Source organism: Xenopus tropicalis, chromosome 1 (genome assembly GCF_000004195.4).
Source record: "Xenopus tropicalis strain Nigerian chromosome 1, UCB_Xtro_10.0, whole genome shotgun sequence".
NCBI classification, from domain to species: Eukaryota; Metazoa; Chordata; class Amphibia; order Anura; family Pipidae; genus Xenopus; species Xenopus tropicalis.
Genome location: NC_030677.2, coordinates 124,898,823 through 124,919,152, shown reverse-complemented (window position 1 = coordinate 124,919,152; position 20,330 = coordinate 124,898,823). Strand labels below are relative to the sequence as shown.

The 20,330-nt window shown below is 37.6% G+C and overlaps 1 protein-coding gene across 1 annotated transcript; it reads left to right on the top strand.

Annotated features, from left to right (window-relative positions):
- The first annotated feature begins 4,615 nt into the window (after window positions 1–4,615).
- Window positions 4,616–19,731, top strand: lurap1l (leucine rich adaptor protein 1-like). Its single transcript, XM_002940127.3, has 2 exons — window positions 4,616–5,401; window positions 18,447–19,731. Exons 1-2 carry the CDS (start codon window positions 5,180–5,182, stop codon window positions 18,825–18,827), a joined length of 603 nt encoding a protein of 200 aa, XP_002940173.1. The 5' UTR covers window positions 4,616–5,179; the 3' UTR covers window positions 18,828–19,731.
- The last annotated feature ends 599 nt before the right edge of the window (window positions 19,732–20,330 follow it).

The following is a 20,330-nucleotide window of genomic DNA, read 5'->3' as shown; positions in this document are numbered from 1 at the left end:
AACTGCATCTGCTACTATTGCATACATATAGAATTAATAAAATGGCAAAATGTGATCTTTAATTGTTTCTAATGACTTACAGTCCAAGAACCCTACCATGCATTTGCCATTGAAGTGTTAAGGCATTAGGGGTGTTGATCTGGTCCTAGTCATAGGGGAGCCTGGGAACCCTGGGCAGCTGCCAACAATGCTGTGCTGCTCTGTGTTTTAAGTCTAGGTAAAGGGGAAGGGGTCAGTTTCTGTAGAAACACTTATATGGAGATTTATCAACGTTTGAGTTGGATTGTTTTTTCATGATTCAAGTTTTTTTGTGCTGAAAAAAACTCGAATTATGTTTCTAAAACTCCAATGTCTGGTATTAAATGCAAAAAACCTGAAAACTGTAATGTAAAAATTTACCATCTAAAAGCCTGTGAGTTTCTGTAGTAGTCAATGGTAGTTGTCCTAGGCAAAGTCAACCTATATTTTCAAATTAAAAATGTTTTTTTTTAAACGAGTTTTCCCTTATAAATAAATAAGCATTCACCGGTTTATTCTATTTAACAAACAAATGTGAGTTTACAAACTCGAAAATTGACACATAAGCCCATTCAGGGTCTGACTGGGGGGTGCAGGGCCCACCTTTAGTAAAAAGTCATTACTAGTGGAGCACTGTTTAAAAGCAGTTTGTGTGGTGAAGTTAAACTGCTTCTTTAATACTGTAACTTGGTAACATACAGTGTATACAACACATCACAAGAAATTATTCTCATTTCCAAGGCTTACACCAGTTTTAGAAAAAATAAGCAAAATGAAGTGCATGTTCAATCAGTCTCTCATCACACATCACATTTTGGTAATAAAGTATGGGCTTACTGCTATTGATGGTAAGTCTGGGCACAGACCTTCTTCTTAGGGAGTCCAGTCTCAACTTTTGGTCCAGAATAGTGACAGCTATTAAAGGACATGTTAAGCACACCCCAGTGAAATAGATAAGCTAAGTTTCTCTTTCCCCTGTTAGGAGAGAACCGCAGCAGCCTTAAATTGGCTCTTAGTTCCCTTGGCTCTTGGCATTCTGCACATGTGCAGTTAAATATCTGATTTATTCTACTGCGACTGGGGGGGTGAAGGGGCTCCAGCCCCAGGCGCCCTGCAGGTGCCCCCGCCGGGCGCATCCCCTAATTCCCCTCCCCCCTCGCCGGGGCCCCCCTAACCACCCTTGCAGGGCCCCCCACCTGACGTCCTCCCCCGAACGTGCGTAATTTAACGCATCAGGGGAGGAGCGGTCGGGCAGGGGGAGCGCCGACAAGGGTCGGGTCTGGGCCACCGCAGCCCACCGGGATTTTTCCTGGTGGCTAATATTATGTGTATTTCCATTTCTATATGGCATTTATATATGTAATTTCTGTGTTCACCAAACCAAATCCTAACCTTTCACTTTGTTGATATTTGAATTTGTTAATGTAATTTGTGCCATATGAATGAATGTATATATGTGTACAACAACACCACCAAGTCAAAATGTCAGCCATATTAAGGTTAACATTCCATTGTATCATTCATTTTTACAAAAGTGGTCTGTTTAAAAACACTCAAAAAGAAAATCGCTGAATGTTGAAAACACACCACCTTCACCTTTTAAGTGAGTAATATTTTCATTAAAATAGCCAAGATGTATTTAAGTTGATAAATCTTGAAAAATTGAGTTGGAAAAACTCAAATTCAGAAAAATTTGAGACTACTGAAAAAAACTAAAATTTAATAAATTTGCCCCTAAGGGCTGCTAACAATTCATTTTTTTTTTTTTTTTGCTTAAACCCTGTTTATTGGAACAAAGCAGAAATAAATTATTATTTGTAGAGGACAGTTCTGGGTACTGGGTACATGTTATTAATGAACGACATCAAGTTAACAGACATTGGCTAATAAGCATATACAGTATCTCAGCACAGTTATACATTCCTGAAAGTTTGCAATAACTGATTTTAAGAAACCTGCAATGTTATCTATTGTTCAATGGAATGGTATGCAGATTATCTGTAGTATTATGAACACAATGTTCTAACACCGTCCTTGAAATGCCTTTTAAAAACACAATGTTTAAATTATATTTTTAACAAATATGTTGGCAAGGCCATATCAACCCCAAAACAAGATACGTTATAATAAATAAATCTTTTCAGTTCTGAATCTGTACACCCTCAGATATCACAGCTAATTGGCTGTAAACAGAATATTCACTATACAATTCAATGTAAAAATACTGTAAAATGTAATATGCCAAATAGGTGCAAAAAGGTGATGTTGTCATTCTACAAAGCAGGTAACATTACACCCCCTTGATAAACAACTGATGTAATGCCTGAAACATTGCGTGCAAAAACACAAAACATTTGGTTTTTGATCAGCAGTGTTCAGCACTAATGTACACAGTCACAGCACAGACTAGTAGATACTAGTCACACAGCATAAAGTTTATAAAGTGAATAATTTACCAGTTGTAAAATATAAGGTTATAATAAATCACCTTAGTGGTCGATGAAAATAAAAAGGGATTTTATACAGGTCATGGAACTACAAGATGACAACAAATCCTCATATTTTACAACAGGGGGTACATTATATACAGTAAAATTATATATATATATATATATATATATATATATATATATATATTATAATACATTCCAGTAAGTTACTGTATGTGACACAAATTACATCACTAAGCACCAATCATAACTAATTAAAACTAAGCACAGTTTTAAGGATATAAATTACAGGACAATTAAGGTTCTTGTTATGAACTGTATAAACTACAGTTTGGTCAGCTTCCTTTTGACTAAGCTATAAAATGAATATTTATAAATGTCATATTCTTATGTCAGAACATGCTTTTTATAACTTAAAGGGACAGGCACACATTTGTCTATGTCACTATGCCCGGTGCTGGTCCACTGCTCCTTACCCGCTGCCAGCTCCACCATTACTGCTCTTTTTCTTGCTGCTCAGAATCCATAATAGACAAAAAAGGGGGTCCCGAAAACTGTCTTAGATGGGAAGAATAGTAGATGGCACAAGGGATGATCAACAGCACAGAGGAGAATGGGTATGTGGAATATCATTAGATGAAAGGACAGGCCATACAGGGAAAACTGAGAGCTGCGTTGAATACATAAGCAGGAAAAAGCAGAGTTTGAGGGAAAGGGTGAAAATGCATGGGTAAAAGAGAGAACAGATGTATTAGAGGTCACTTCAATGTTAGTTTACCATCAGTCCCCATTTCAGGGGAACTGACCCCGTTTCAGTTTCTCTGTCCCTGTGGAAAACTAACAATGGCAAGTGTCTCCGCCTCTGAAAGCTGCCCCCGTGGCAAGAGAGCTGCCAATGGTTGCACATACAGGACAAGAGAAAGGAAGGAGTGATCTTCTGTCATCTGGTCCCTTCCCTCCAGCCATGTCCTCCAAACTTCCAGCGCCAGCTTTTCTGTTGCTGAAGGAAGGAATATATATAACATTTTTGGAGCTTTTCTAGGGAAATATATATATATATATATATATAATATATTGCTTCCACCCGAGGAACAGGGTGGATGTGTGCTGTGAGCCCAGGGCATGGGCCCAGGCCCAGTGAAGTCGGGGAACAGGGCCCCATGAATGAGGCATTAGGTAATGGCAGGTGTAGCTCCCTTTATAGTACACTCTAGGGGTGTAAGGCAGTTAGGGTTGAGCTATAAAGAGCAGTTCTGAGCTCCTACATAGGACTGGTAGTTTTGTAGGTATGTCTCCCAGGCCACATTGCCTGTAGTGTAGGGATCCAAGTGACTAGGGAATCAGGATAGAGAATTCCCAGAGGGGATCCACTACGGGGTGTGGCAGAGGTGAAGCGAGATTCCTGCCAAGTCTGTCCGCCAAGTGTCAGTCTGTATTATACTCTATATGTGATGCCTGTACCACTGGCCTCTGAGATGCTGTATTGTGAGTAAACTTTGTGGTTGTTCAATAAACACTTGTTTTTTTATTGTTTGCAAGAACCTCTGGCGCCCTCTGTTTTTATTTTTCTGCATAGCAGCAAGAGAGGTGTAGTTGCACAATTCCCTCACCTTCCTCTTCCACTTAGAGAAGGCCCATTCTGGGTGAAAGTACAGTGTAACCCAGGTTCTACTGGTACTAGTCCGGGAAGGCAGCTATTGAGCTGAAATAGAGGTTACGTATGCTTTTACCCTGCTTTTAGGGTTGCCACCTTTCTGGTAAAAATTATGCTTAAGGTCAATACTATTAGTATGCAAAAAAGATAAGAACATAGAAAGTCCAGTATTTTTTTCTAAAAAAAAAAAAGGTGGCAACCCTGTATATATTTGTTCATGGGTATTCAGCTAGAAAAAAAATATGACATAAGCAGCTCCCTGGTCATGAAACCTAATGCACCTGTTCTTTTTATGTGGTCTGCATGCTCTACCTGTTGTGTGGCTTCCTTCTCATGGTTATTATAAGAGAACAATAGCTTACAACTAGCACCTATTCGCAGCCACATTGTATGAATCCAAACGATGACATCATAACCAGAGAGGGAGTGTGACAGGTTTTTATTTATGGAACGGGCTGCACAAGAAACGCTCCCTATGTGCAACATGCGAGCATTGTCTGGGCAGGATCAGTGCTTCCCTGACTGGCCTGCTGTTAGCTAAAATAGCCGCACTACAGAGGACAAGAGCTTGGTTAGTGAGCTGTTGGTTCCCTTCTCTTAGGAGAGTTACGGTAAGCGGGCTGTGTCAGATCGGATCCTCTAGCCACTGTCGGTTTAAAGTTTCAGCAGCTTTGGAAACACAATGATATGAATCAGTCTGCAGACCGGCTGTGGCTGCTCCTACCATAGCGAACAACTAAGGGCAAGCACATGAGATGTGTGGGCTGGTTATCCAGCTGTGGGACGGTGCGGCAAGTTTTTGTAATTGTTGATGATGAAGAGAATAAATGCCAGAGGGGGAATGCATGGGTGTATGGATATTAACTGAACAGTGCACACCCTTCCTTGGAAGAAGTTAGAACTTGCCACCCAAAGATCTATCAATTTTTCACACTCCTTGTCTCCCCTGTGCCAAGCTGTGTGACTGGGCTGGGGCTGTGCAGTCTCTGTCAGCGGTCGGATCCATTCCAGCGAGTCCCAGGGGAGCACTATTCCGCCTGGAGTCAGGGGGAGAAGAATGGCAGAGCCTTCATTGCTGGACCTGAGGGACATTGAAGTAAAGATGGGGCGCAAAGTTCCTGAAAGCCTGGCAAAGTCCCTGAGAGAGGAGCATTACTGGGACTGGAGCAAGGATGGGCGAGATGGATATGCCGAGTACCCGGAGGTCCCTGGCTCCTTCCCACAGAGCAGCTCCTTGGAGAGGCTGGAAAGCAAGATCCAGCTACTGAAACAGGATATGGTGAGTGCGCTCAGTGACAGGTACAGTGCGGCAACAGGTTACACAGGAGGGAGCTCCTCATCTCTGCTCTATTATTTATGCACCTCCAGCTCATTAGCCAGGACTGAAGCCTATAGTAAGTGGAATATTAACCCAAAAGAAACATTTTGTTTAATAAAACAGAATATTTTCCTGAGCAGCTTTAAAAAAAGACAAAAAAATTTTGAGTAGTTAAAAGTTATTTGAAAATGAATGTGTAACCTCTATTTCAGCTCAATAGAACAGTAGAACATGGGTCACACTGTACTTTTTCACCTAGAATGGGCCTTCGCTAAGTGGAAGAGGAAAGTGAGGGTGTTGTGCAACTACACCTCACTTGCTGCTATACAGAAAAATAAAAACGGAGCGTGCCAGAGGTTATAGCAAACAACAAAATAGCAAGTGTTTTTTGAACATCCACAGGGTTTACTTGTTACAGGGTAACCATTTTGAAATAAAAAATAACAAAAGTGGTATAAAGGTGACCTTTATTGGCTAACTAATATAACCATAGCAAGTTTCAGAACATTTTAGTTCCTTTTTCAAGCTGATTACAATGAAGCAGTGGTGCTCTCTAATATATATACAACATTCAGCTCATAGATCAAATAACCAGAAAAAAGGAATATCTATCTGTGTGGAAGGTGTTAACAAAGTCATATAAAAGGGGGCCTGCAGACAAACAGACATGGTTAACTCACAATACAGCTTCTCAGAGGCCAGTGGTACAGGCAACACCACATACAGATTGTAATACAGGCTGACATTCCCCTGCAGACAGACTTGGCAGGAATCTCACTTCATCTCTGCCACACCCCATAGTGGATCACCTTGGGAAATTCTCTATCCTGATTCCCTATCCACTGTGATCCCTACACTACAGGCAATATGGCCTGGGAGAGATACCTCCAAAACTGCCTTTTCTATGTAGGAGCTCAGTGCTGCTCTTTCTAGCTCAAGCCTAACTGCCTTACACTCCTAGAGTGTACTATAAAGGGAGCTACACCTGCCACTATCTAATGCCACATTCATTTATTATTGTATATGTACCTTACTGTACACCTGGGACCACAGAACCTTCCTACAGCACCACATCAGCCTACTCCTAAGGTCCCATGGTTGGGTCCCTTGTATTTGCACCACCAGACCCCAGTTGTTCTGCAACTGAAGGGGTACATGAAATAGCATTTTGGAAAATTGGAAATAATTGTCCCATCTACAGCAAAAGTGCAAGTCAATGGTTTGTGCCCCTCTTTCTGCTCAGTCCATCACACATGCTAGTTCCACTCAGGATTTGACCTAGAAGGTCCTGTAGAGTTTCTAAGCTTCAGTGTAGTTGCCCTAGCTGCATTATGGCTTAAGTTTAACAGATCACTTGATAAATTGTGGACACTTCTTGAGATTTTTGAGCATTGCATTCTTTAAATATAGTCAGTTGCATAGCCCAGCAACTTACATTACTAAAAATGTCTCTGATTTTTCAGATAAGCTTGGATCAATGTCTCATCAAAATTTCACCATAACTGACCCTAAAGAATATTTTATAAGAGCTTCTAGTAGAGCAAAAGGAAGTTCTCCTCACTACCAAGAACTGCTCTGTTTCTCCCAATGGGAACCTGTCAAACAGTTTGGAGGCTACTGCTCATAAAATGCTATGAAATCTGTTGGGTCTATATAAATCTGGGGAAATAAAAAGCAAGTGCATGGGGGAGTTATAGGTATCTGTTTTCACACCACCTGTGTGTGGATAAAGAATGGCATTTTATGCCAAACAATAAAGGTAACAAGGATTGAAAGGCTGGTAACCATATCACATGACCACAAATATGAAATATAGCTAGTGTTTGTAACAATGATGAAAATAACTTTAAATATGAAACTCAGTAAATCTCAAACTCAGTAAATCTCAGGGACAAAATGGGGCCCATCAAAACAAAAAATATAGTTTCAGGGGACTAGTTTTATGAGTAGAGGGTATGAGGGATAGAGAAACTTAGATTAGGAAACTGAGAAATAAAGGTCATGTACCTTTGTCACATTCACAGCCAGTAATCGTAGTTAAACATTATGCCAAGTTGGTGTTATGCCAAATCAGACACTGAAAGTAGCAGGAATAGTCACAGAATGGAGGATATGGTAAGCCCTAGAATAGATTCCAATATAAATGCAACAGGTGGAGAGCAGCATGATAAAGCCTTTGTTATTACAGGAGCAGGAAGTTCTGCTGACAGATGAGCAGTAGAGCAGACGATAATGGTTGAAAGCAAGTAATGAGGTGAGACAGCATGCCATCATTTGAAAGCTTTCAACTTTTATTTTGGAAGGGCTGCCACTTGTAACTATACTTGCAAGACAGTGACACCGGAGGGAAAGAGACTGCAGGGCAATTTATATATATATGTTTAGTTTACTGTGCTTGTCTTTGGGGTTACAAAAATATCTGGATAGGGGCATCTACCTAGTAAGTGAATCTTTAATATTTGGTCCAATGCAGACGTATCTAGTATTGTTGCAACAAAACAAACTTGCCCTGGGTACCTTGCTGTTCAAACAGTCTGCCACTCTTTCAGCTCTGGGCCATTTGCTCCTTAGCTCCTAATTATTTTTTTCACTTTTTTAACACCATTGTGTAGATACTCTTCCTCAATTTCTCTCTTAGTTGTTGTTATGGCTTAACATAGACAGGTATTATGACATTGTATTATGCCTTGAATGTATGTCATACTAAATTCTGGTAAGCTGTGTTTGCATTTTTCTGATAACAGTCAGAAATCAATTTGTCAAGACGTTAAGCCAGTGATCCCCAACCAGTGACTTGTGAGCAACATGTTTCTCACCAACCCTATGGATGTGGCTCCCAATGGTCTCAAAGCAGGTGCTTATTTTTAAATTTCTGGTTAGGAGGCAAGCTTTGATTGCATAAAATCCAGTGTAATTGACAAACAGAGTCTTCTGTAGGCTGCCAGTCCACATAGGGGCTATCAAATAGGCAATTATAGCTCCCATTGGCACCTCCAGGAACTTTTTTCATGTTTGTGTAACTCTCCAAAACTTTTTTTATTTGAATGTGGCTCACAGGTATAAAAGGTCAGGGATTCCTGTTTTAAGCTAGTTTTCACTTTTTGACCTCTTATTTTTTTTAAGGTAATGTAAAGTTATAATATCATCAATTTACTGTCACTGCAATTGTTAAGGTTGATATGTCAGCTATGTCTCCATGAAGAATTATAGGTAGTTTAACAGATAGTAAAAATACAAGCTTTATATGTAGCCAAAATGTATGCACCCCCCAGTGACTTTAATCACTTATCTGAAACCCCAGCCGGGGTGTATGCAGGCGAGCGTTCCTTATTCGATCTTTGCGCATGTACTGCAGAGTGAAAAGCTGACTTTAACAAAAAGCCCTTTTTCATTCAACTGCGAATGCGGGGGTCCTGGAAACCTGAATAAATAAGACAGAAGGAAGAGGAATGCTTGCTCACATATACTCCGGGCCGGGGCAGTTTTTCCCTAACAGGAGCATTGTGCAGGGTATCATGTAAGCGATTACAATCACTGGGGGGTGCACCCCCCCTGTTATTTGGCCTTTCCTTCTCCTTTAAAAGGTTTGTTGACCTTTAAGTTTACTTCTAGTATGTTATAGAATGGCCAGTTCTTAGCAACTTTTCAGTTGGTCTTCATTTTTTATCTTGTATAGTTTTTGAATTATTTGCCTTCTTCTTCTGACTCTTTCCTGCTTTCAAATGGGGGTCACTGACTCCAGCAGTCGAAAACCTATTGTTACATTTTATTTCTTATCTTTCTGTTCAGGTGGCAGGCCCTCTCGGGTTGTGGCGTTCACTCATTATGTGCATGCGAGTGTCACAACATGACTTGTTCCTGGTGTGGGCAGCCTTTTTTTTTTATTGATGCATATGGTCCATTCATGACATATGTGTAAGATATAGGAATCAAGTCTGAGCCATCCGTACATCAATCCAGCTCAGTACAGTGGTCCTTGTTGAAAATTTAGCTGATAAAAAGTGATAAGCAGGTGTGAAATATGACACAGGCAGGAAACTGTGCCAAGGTAATGTAGCATAGAGTCAGACAAGGAAGAATAGGTGGTCAGTTGGATAGATGAAGAAGCATTAATAACTTTTGTACACAGCACCTTCGTATCGTATTTTAGCATTATTCTATTCTACCTGGTTTGGTGGAAACAAAAACATTGTTAAAATCCCAGAACTATGTAATGGAACATTTAAAAGAATTAACCCAGGAAATGGAAAGTGTTATTTTGGTTATCCTGTCCTGAACTCTATGCACATGTAATGCATTCTGAAAACAAAATAGTAAAGCTTACATCTCACTTTTATTCTGAACAGATGGAAAGCTCGTTATCACTATTACATTGGTGTATGTATGTGAGCATTTACTTGCCTTTGAAGTGCTAGAATTCATCTGGCAAGCAGTCAAGTAAATGCCTCTTCTCACGGAAACACATCACAAAGTATGCTAGATAACATTATGTATGTGTTATATGTAATTTATATCTAACTGGGTAAAGCTGTGTGATCCAGTAACAAGTCACTAACCACTTTGTGGTTGCCAGGGACCTTACGTCAATGGGGGTTAATAGATAAAGAAATTTTAGTCTTAATGGGGTAGTTCATCTTTAAGTAAACTTTTAGTATGTTATAGAATGGGCAATTTTTAGCAACTTTTTAAGTGGTCTTCATTTTTTATTTTCTATAGTTTTCAAAGTATTTGCTTTCTTATTTTCTTATTTCGTATTTGCTCTCTTTCCTGCTTACAAAAAGGGGTCACTGACCCAGCAGCCAAAAAGCGATTGCCCTCTGAGGCCACAATTTTAATGTTATTGTTACTTTTTAATCATATCTTTCCTTCCAGGCCATCTACTATTCATATTTCAGTTTCACATTCAAACCACTGCCTGGTTGCTAGGGTAAATTGCAGCTGAAATTCCATAAATACCATGAAAAACCATAAATAATAAAAAATGAAAATTAATTGCACATTGTCTCAGAAACCCACTTTATACATCATACTAAAAGTTATTTAGAAGGTGAAAATGATCTAATGTTCTTTTTAAAGGTTTCCCAAGACACTGACTTGATATTAGCTGTTCCAATAAATTATGTAAATGTCCCTGCAGTCAGTTGCCCGTAAAAAAAAAAACTATTAATTTAGGTATACTTGCATCACAATGGCAATATTTTCTGTATAGTTTTGCTTGTAGCAGCTGTCTTTCTGCTGCCTTCAGAATTGAGTGCCGCTGCACCAATTAATGCATGGGAACCCTGGAGCTACTGCCACCTCCTAATCAGGTGGTAACTCCAGGGTTACTTCAGTGTCCTGTGTCAGTAGGAGCAGCACACCTATGTTTCAATTGGGTGCACACATCACTCTCACGCAGAACTCCGGAAATGACACCAACTGGACTTTCAGTTCAGTTGTGTCCAATTTATGACGAAGTGCCAAAGCAATCACTCTAATTTTGTTTTTAATCAGTCACTGAAAACATAGAGAATGTGCTAAAAATTACTCCATGCTCACTACACCTGTGGTCGTAAATGAGCCCTAAAGTGGTTTAAATTTATCTTTAGTCTTTTTCTTTAGGCGTTAATGTTATGAAGGATATACTGTAATTAGAAAGCAACTCAATGCTTTGTTCATGTACAGTGTACATGTAGTGTACATGTAGTCAGGCAGCAATGCAGTTTATTAATCATGAATTATTAACTTATAGTATTTTGTGTTTGTGCTCTGTAAATGGGATTGATTGAGGTAATCTTAGCTTTGCATGAAAAAATAGATTTTTATATTAATGTTTGTAAACCACTGTGTGTTCTAATGGTGTCACCCTTTTTGTAATACAAAACTCTTGCATAACTCCTGTTTTCTGTTTTTCTGCCAGGGATAAATTACATATACATTCTAAAGGCTTGCCCTCCTTTTGTCAAAACATTTATTTCAATACTGGTTTTGCAATAAAACTGCTTTCAAAGTGACAAATGCCACATAAGGGATAAAGTTTTTGGTGTCAAATTCGGTTTCTTTGTGTGTAAATTGCAGGCATTTTCTATCATTGTAAAACTTCCGGTTCTGGGGCAAATGGACTCTCAAAAAGTCTCTAAAAGTTGTTAGAGAGATTTCCCATTAACTTCTATGGAAACTCGCCAGCTTATACTTGCCAAGTTTTATCTGGCGACTTTTTGTGTTTTTTTTTTTTTTTTTACTTTAATAAATCCTATTCAGTGCTTTAGAAAAGACTTGTGTGTCTTTTCACGTTTGCGTTTTTTCATGAATTGAGAAACCCTATGGGCAGATTTATCAAAATGTGAGTTTAAAGCTCAATACATCAAAACTTATCCACATCCTATTCATTCCTTTGGGATTTTAAGAAGCATATTTATCAATGGGGGAACTCTAACTTTCACCCATTGAAAATACCCTTCTAAATATCCCATAGGAATAGAACATGGGTGAGTTTTTATGTATTAAGCCCTAAACTCAGATTTTGCCTCTTAGGGGCACATTTACAAAGGCACGAATACTCGAGCGTTCATGCAAACGCTCCGAGCGTATTTTCGCCGTTTTTTTCGGGCGTCCAGACGGCTTTTTCATACCCTGCACGACTTTTTCGTACGCCGCACAACTTTTTCGGACGTTTGCACGAAAAAATCGGAAAGGTTTTACCACTGTTTACAATTGTTCAGTACGAAAATTTCGTGACTTTCGGATCGCCAATACGATATTTTCGTGACTAATACGATTTTTTTGTAAGCATTTTCGTGATATTTGCGATCTTCAGAAATTTTAGTTTCCAATCCGATTTTTTCCCATTCGTGATTCGGATTTGTGGATTAGTAAATGTGCCCCTTAGTGTCTAACTATTTATCTAAAAGATCAAAATTATTATAATAGACAAAATCCATGAATAATCTAGGCACAGTGGTTAGTATTGGAGCTTTGCAGTTCAGTGCCTCTGAATAATTTGTGGTTTGGGTTTCCTCCCATAGAGACAGGTTAACTGTCGAGGTTGGGGTTGTTTTCTCTGGAAAAGAGGCGCTTGCGAGGGGACATGATTACTCTGTACAAGTACATTAGAGGGGATTATAGGCAGTTGGGGGATGTTCTTTTTTCCCATAAAAACAATCAACGCACCAGAGGTCACCCCTTTAGATTAGAGGAAAGGAGCTTCCATTTGAAGCAGCGTAGGTGGTTTTTCACGGTGAGGGCAGTGAGGTTATGGAATGCCCTTCCTAGTGATGTGGTAATGGCAGATTCTGTTAATGCCTTTAAGAGGGGCCTGGATGAGTTCTTGATCAATCAGAATATCCAAGGCTATTGTGATACTAATATCTACAGTTAGTACTAGTGGTTGTATTTATAGTTTATGTATGTGAGTGTATAGATTGGTAGGTGTGGGTTGGGTGTGCTGGGTTTACTTGGATGGGTTGAACTTGATGGACACTGGTCTTTTTTCAACCCTATGTAACTATGTAACTATAACTATGTAACTGGCTGCTGATGAAATTGAGCCTAGTGAATGTGTATTTCTGATTTGGAGGAAAAATTAGGCTGTAAGTTCCTATGGAACAGGAACTGAAGGGCCTGATCAACAATCTGTAAAGTGCTACAAAGACGAATTTTTGCTGCCCAGGCAAATGGCTGCTCAAAGATTCAGCAGGAACGGCCCTGGTCAGTTGACTCCCATATATACCACTTACTTTAAATATAATGTTAGAAGAAATCATCTTAGAGTTTCATGAGTTGTATGACAGCACTCACTCTGCCTCTTTATACCTTGACATGGTCATGAGCACATTGCTGAATTCTAATACCCAATTAATATAATTCCATAAACCGTATGTATTTATCTGGAACTCTTTGAGAAATATTTTGATGTGATATTGTTAAAAATGTTAGAAAAATGTAACAAAATATTTTGTTTAAGCAAATTTCATACAACGCCCAGAACAAAAAAAAAAGTTAAATAAATACTTGGTTATCACAGATGCAGCTAATCCTGCTGAATCTCTGGCCAGCCTTTTTAGAAGTCAAATAGAAAGGAGCAATCATTTGTCAGATTATATTGTGTTTCAGGCTGAAGGTGATTGGAAACTCTTGTAGGAGTGTATTTATTTATAGTTACAGAGTTCTTGTTTGCTTCAAAAAATAGAAAAACTTTGCCAAACAGAGAGCAAGATTTGAATTTATGGGGCTAATGTTTCTCCAAGTGCAAATCTAGATTTCCCCATTGGTCTTTTTCACTGAATTGAATTGGGCTCATAATCTAACTGCATTTTTAAGTGAGGTACATAATCTTATTAACATCATAATTCACACAGATCTGATGGCTCTAGTCATCTAACATTTTCTATATCAAATTACTTGACAAGCAAGTTGTACTAGCAGATCCTTCTAAACAAATCAAGCAGGTATGTTTGTGTTAGGTAGCACAAATGCATGGTTTGTCTTTGGCTTTCTGACCTGAAACAGTACTGTCTGAAATTGGGATTCAGTTTTGTTCAATAAAAAAGTGCTTACGGTTTATTTTGTTCTAAACTTACATGTCTGAAGCACTTGCTGACCTACAACACTTCTACTTCTATTCTACATCAATTTGTTAGGTTGCAGAAGGAAATGTATTATTTCCTACATTATAATGACACTTGTTAGGTAAGCTCAATAAATTATTTTTCAGTGAGAGTGGTGTTAAGTACATATCACATACTGTATGCAGCACTTCCGATATGAAGGCATTGTTAGTATTGTTCTTTATTTTATAAAGTGTTCACTGCATAGACTGTAGAGTATATCAGTCACATCTGACCCTACCTCAGTGGAGGTTACAGTCCACATTCCTTTACATGCACACTGGGTTCAGTTTCATTAGTAGCTTCTCAGCTCGCCTGTATGGTTTTGGAGTGTGGAAAGTAACCTACACAGACAAGGAGAACATACAAACATTCAAATTTTTAACTAATGACCTGGGCAGAAATAAAAATAAACTCAAGAACCAAGTGTTGCAAGGCTCTAACATCATGTGTGTATCCCATATACACCCATAATAACAATAAAGAAATGTGCCATGTCAGAAGCACAAAGATCAAGCTCAGTGATTCCAGCCCCTGATCTGTGCTTACCTTGTTGGGATTGGAGCAGGTCAAGGGGTGGGGGGCAGAGATTGGATGCAAAAAACTGAAATATGACTCTTAAAGTTACTTTTTTGTAGTGTGGACAAACAAAAGGGCAACATACAAACCCTTTTTAGGTAATGACCCAGGCAGAATTAAACTCAGGAACCAAGCCCTGCAAGGCACTAACATGAGTGTGTATCCCTTATACACCCATAATAACAATACAACAAGAAAAGTGCCATTTCAGAAGCACTAGCCCCATTTTCCATATTTATGGAAAATGGGGCTAGAAAATTTGTCCTGAAATTGCTCTTTTTTGGCATGCTTGTCTATGCTAGCATATATTTTTCTCTGTAAAAGGGAATCCTGTTTGACATTGTAGGAGTATTGTGGTCCACCAAAACAAATGCAGCAGTATCATTTCAAAAACCCATTGTCCCTGGGATAACACTTTTTTTAACTCGAATACATCGATCCAACTGCATATAAAGCTCTCAAGGGCATTGGATTAGTGTGCACTCCCATACAGAATAATCAATTCAATAGTCACATATTTGATATTGAGCCTGTGATTAAGTCCATAGCAGACGAACAACGTCAGGCGATTTTTTTTAATGTTTTGTATGGAATAAAGGTTTTTTGAATTTTTGTACGGTGTGCAAGCCTTTTACATATATGTATGTGAGAATATTTAAACATGCACATGTTTTAGACTTGCTGAAAGCAGAGCATGTGCCTAAAGAATTTTTATTAACTTGTACTGTTTAAAATACTATAACCCATGGTTGTTGCAAAACTGACCTTTAATGGTATAAGCAAGTGTTATGACAGGGAATATAAAATCTTAGGAAGTTTCATTTACAGAAGGAAGTGCGCCCAAGGAGCACATAACTTTGTTCATGTGTTGGATAATGGAATTATTTATTATGTATAATTCTTTCAGACTGAAATGTTGTGACACCTGGACAGAAGCCCAGTTGGGGTGCAGCATGTTATACTTGTGTTTATGAATTGTAGGAAAGAATGAATGTAAATAGTCAGAGATATTTTCTTCTATCTTACTTTTCCTTTGCAACTGTATATGGAGAATGGCAATATATAGTGGAAACTTATGAAACTAATATGAAATAAACCTTTTTTAAGTATTAGCCTGTTTACACCCCACAGGCATGCAGAAAACTGGCTTAAATAATGTGAAGCTTTTTTTATGTTACAGCTATTTTAGAAAGAGCATTCATTAAAAGCTGAAATAAAAAAAAACCACACCTGTCTGTACAAACCCCATGCCCTGGCTTATTAGGAAAATAATTTAAATATGGAAGAAAATCTTCTTTATGATTCAGTACCTAAAAGCTGACAAAGTCGCCAAACGAGCAAATTTTCCCCCAATATGCCCACCTTGGGATCATGAATTGGCAGCTGAAATCTGCCCATTTATGGCCACCTTAACTTGCAGCACAGGTGTAAAGAGAGACTGAATTTATCCATTTATTTTATATAGATTGGATATGGTAGGCAAGGAGAGTGGTCAGAATTTAAATAGTATATAATTGTATAGTATAGAATAGTATAGGATTGAATGGTAGACCCACTCTACCTTTTGTTCATGTTATGACAGAATTGACTGTCCATATATTGGTAGATCCATGTTCTAGATAGATCTTGGGTCCTGGAGAGTTCTTTCTCTTTGTAGCTTAACATTACAACAGGTATTTTCATAACACGTGCCCCAGACAGGTTTGATAGGCCTAAATATTACTTCCTTTTGGCATATTGCCTTGGAACAGGTTTAGTGAAATCTTCATGATATACTTATATTGCTACATGTATGGGCTTGTAAATTATACAATAATATTTACGTCAGCTTTATCTTAGTACAAACACTACACCAAGCCTGTAGTCTGTAGTTTGTCTTTCCAAAGTAATGGTATTTCAGTGAAATCTAGAACAGCAGATACATTGTAAAAAAATAATTTATATAAACCCAGTAATATTGTTTTGCCTCCAATAAGGATAAATATATTTTAGTTCAGATCGAGAACAAGGTACTGATTTATTATAGAATAAAAGGATTTTTTAAAAAAAAAAATCTGAATTATTTGATTAAATTGTAGTTTATGGGAGGTGGCTTTCCCATAGTGCAGATCTTTCTGGATAAAGGGTTCCCATGTATATCCAAGGTGATTTATTTAGATATACAGGCAGAGCTTGCTACTGTCTGTTACCCACAGTGACCAATAAGATATTCAGTAAGAGAACTGCATTAGGCTGTAAAACATATGTATTACTGGCCCTAGACAATATATGTATTTTTGCAGAACTCTAAAATACTTTTTCTTGAAGGACCAGATTTCAGATTTACTGCAAAACCCTTGTAACAAGCATTTTAAATATTTAAAATATGCAACAGTAAGCAATTTTGGGAAAAAAAAGCTTTAAATTGTAACATTAACGCTTCTCAGCTTTCAGCACAAGGATAGATGGATAAGGACAAAGTAGCACATTGTAGTGGTTAGTAGGAGGCATGAATAATGCCAGAGGAATTCAGAAATTGCTGCTGAAAGGACGGTATCAAAAGTGTAATCAGGAACAAAGCGTTGTTATTTTATTTAATAACCTGCAACTCCCAGTGAAGACACAGTTACTAAATGGTGTATCAAGAGAATGCTTGTTGTATTGGGATATTGCGTAGCGGCAGTGGATCACAATAATTTAAACCTGTTTTGTAACACATGGCATAGGAAGTGATTCATTTAGTGTGCATTGTTTTTTTCTGTAATAATAAAACAGTATCTTATAACTAATATTTGCAGATCTATCATAAATCCAATACTCAAGGTTATGTGTGCATATAGCTGTCCTAATAGCTGCTTAGCTGATGATCCCCAGCTAAGGGTTGTATGCAGACAGACATATGTAGGCAGTCAAATTTCATCTGAAATGTGTTTTTGCTTTTTTACTGCACCTTGGTTAAACTATATTCGTGAAGACTCTCCCACTCAGATGCTGTTGTAATAATGAAATATAAGTAATACAAATCTAGTTTAAGTTCAGCTTAGCGACTAGTTTAAATTTATGTATTATTTCATCCACTTTGCTAATTATTATAAGCAATACTACTACAGGTATGGGACCTGTTATCAAGAATGCTCGGGACCTGGGGTTTTCTGGATAAGGGATCTTTCTGTAATTTGGATCTTCATAACTCAAGTCTGCTAAAAATCATTTAAATATTGAATAAACCCAATAGGCTTGTTTTGCCTCCGATAAAGATTAATTATATCTTAGTTAGGATCAAGTACAAGGTATTGGTTTATTATTACAGAGAAAAAAAGAAAACATTTTTAAAAATTAGAATTATTTGCTTATAATGGATTCCATGGGAGATGTCCTTTCCGTAATTCAGAACTTTCTGGATAATGGGTTTCCGCATAAACGATCCCATATCTGTACTACTACTAATAATAATAAAATATTCACAACATTTACCCCCTTTATTTTAACTAAAACTCCACGTGATAGGTGGTTAGAACTTTCAAGAAGTTTGCCTTAATTGGGTGCCATCTAATTTTTATGAATTAAGAGCAGGTCTCTCTGTGTAGTGTTAAGCAAATCTGTCTTGTTTCACTTCAGCGAAAAAAATCACGAAATGGCGAAAACTTGTGAAACACAGTAAAGCCAATGGGTGGAATCACATGCTTGTCAGTGTCCAGTGACATTCTGATTATAATTTACTTCTTTGACTGTGCTACACCTCTGTGCTCAACACAGACAAGATATACCCAAATGATAAATAGAACCATGCTACGGCCATATTTGTATGTCTTTAAATGTTTTGCATCTATACTTAATTTTGCAAATCTTTTTTGTTTTTTCAGGTGTATCTCCGAGCTACTGATGTAAAACTGATGAGACAACTGTTGATTATAAATGAAAGTATTGAGTCCATCAAGTGGATGATGGAGGAGAAGGACATTGTTACAAGCCAAGGTAGCAGCCTAAGTGGGAGCCTTTGCAGCTTATTAGAAAGTAATGACGCATCATTGCGAGGAAGCTGCAACAGTTTGCAGGACTGCAGCGATGGAATGGATGAGATGTCAGTCGGCAGTTACCTGGATACTCTAGCAGATATTGTTCCAAGACATTGCACACCCTCTGATTTTGACCAGTACAGCGATACCCAGGAGAATGCTCTGAACCATCAACCTATTAGTAATAATTCAAGCAATCAGTCTGATGAATACTATTGTTTCAGATAGGCTGCTAGTTTATAAATGTCCATATTGGATCATAAATTCAGTTTTCTTCTCATTTAATTTTTGGGAGCACATAAGGAACTACACTTAGGGGTATATTTATCATGCTGTGTAAAAAGTGGAGTAAAACATTACTGGTGATGTTGCTCTTAGCAGCCAATCAGATGCTTTGCTTTGGTTTTCTAACTGTTGAAATCTAATTGCTGATTGTTTGCCAAGGGCAACATCACCGGTAATGCTTCACTCCACTTTTTACACAGCATGATAAATAGGGATATAATAAGCAGTAAAATAACACATTCCATCAGTCAGCATTGTTTGTGGGTATGCCAGATATTTAGAGATTACCAGTATCAATAAGTAGTTACCAAATCTCCATTAAACTTATGACACTTGAGGCATTTTGTCTCAGCAATTAGTTGCACAAAGTCACTAATCTTAGCCTGTGGAAATAATTATTTCTATACCTGTATTGTATTGACTATTCTTTGTCCAGTTTTTGAAATTAGCTATTCTAACCCACAACAGTATACTTGTGGCACCAACTTTCAAATTACTATATGGGGTTTTTTATTGGCTGTTTTAACACATGTTGGCTTTATCACTTCCTGTTTTGTGGTATCACAAAAGGTTAAATATGTGACCTGCAAATGAGGAATGCACCAAGGAATTTCTACTCACATTTTACTACATTTAATTCAAGGACAAGTTCTTCATTTTACAAGATCTTTTCAGCATGGTCAGTCCAGGAGTACTGTTATTGAAAATGTGCATTTGAAATATTTATTACTGTAATAATTTGTGTTTTTTTAGAAAATTCTATGTATAATATAATTACATATTTTTTAAATAAAATCAGGGAAAGTTGTTCTATATAACAATAAAACTGCCACACTTTCAAATACAAGGCTTGCAAAACTGTTTTTCTTTCAATTATTGAATAATAAGGTAATTGCTAGAATAATATTGAAATTGCTGTTTTTAATGCAAAAAAAAATCTAAGCACATAGTAATTAAATAAGGGTTATAACATTTTTTTTTCTGTATGAATACGTTATCCGGAAACCCATTAGCCAGAAAACTCCGAATTATGGGAACGCCATCCATTTCAAACAAATAATCCACATTTTTAAAAATTTCCTTTTTCCCTGTAATAATAAAACAGTACTTTGTACTTGATCCCAACTAAGATATAATTAATACTTATTAGAGGCAAAACAATCCTATTGGGTATATTTAATGTTTAAATGATCTTTTAGTAGACTTAAAGGGGCTTATTCAGCAATTTTCGAATTTGTGAATTTGATTTTGTTTTCTAAATCGATTAAATTTGCATAACGAATGCTTATTTATTAAAGTGGTAAACACATGCGATAAAAACTCTAATACAACTTAAACTTGAATTGACAATACATCTTGACTTCGACTAGGAAAACTCCTATTGACTTCTATAGAAACTCGTGAGCTTTTAGGTGGGAAATTTTTACATTCAAATTTTTGGGTTTC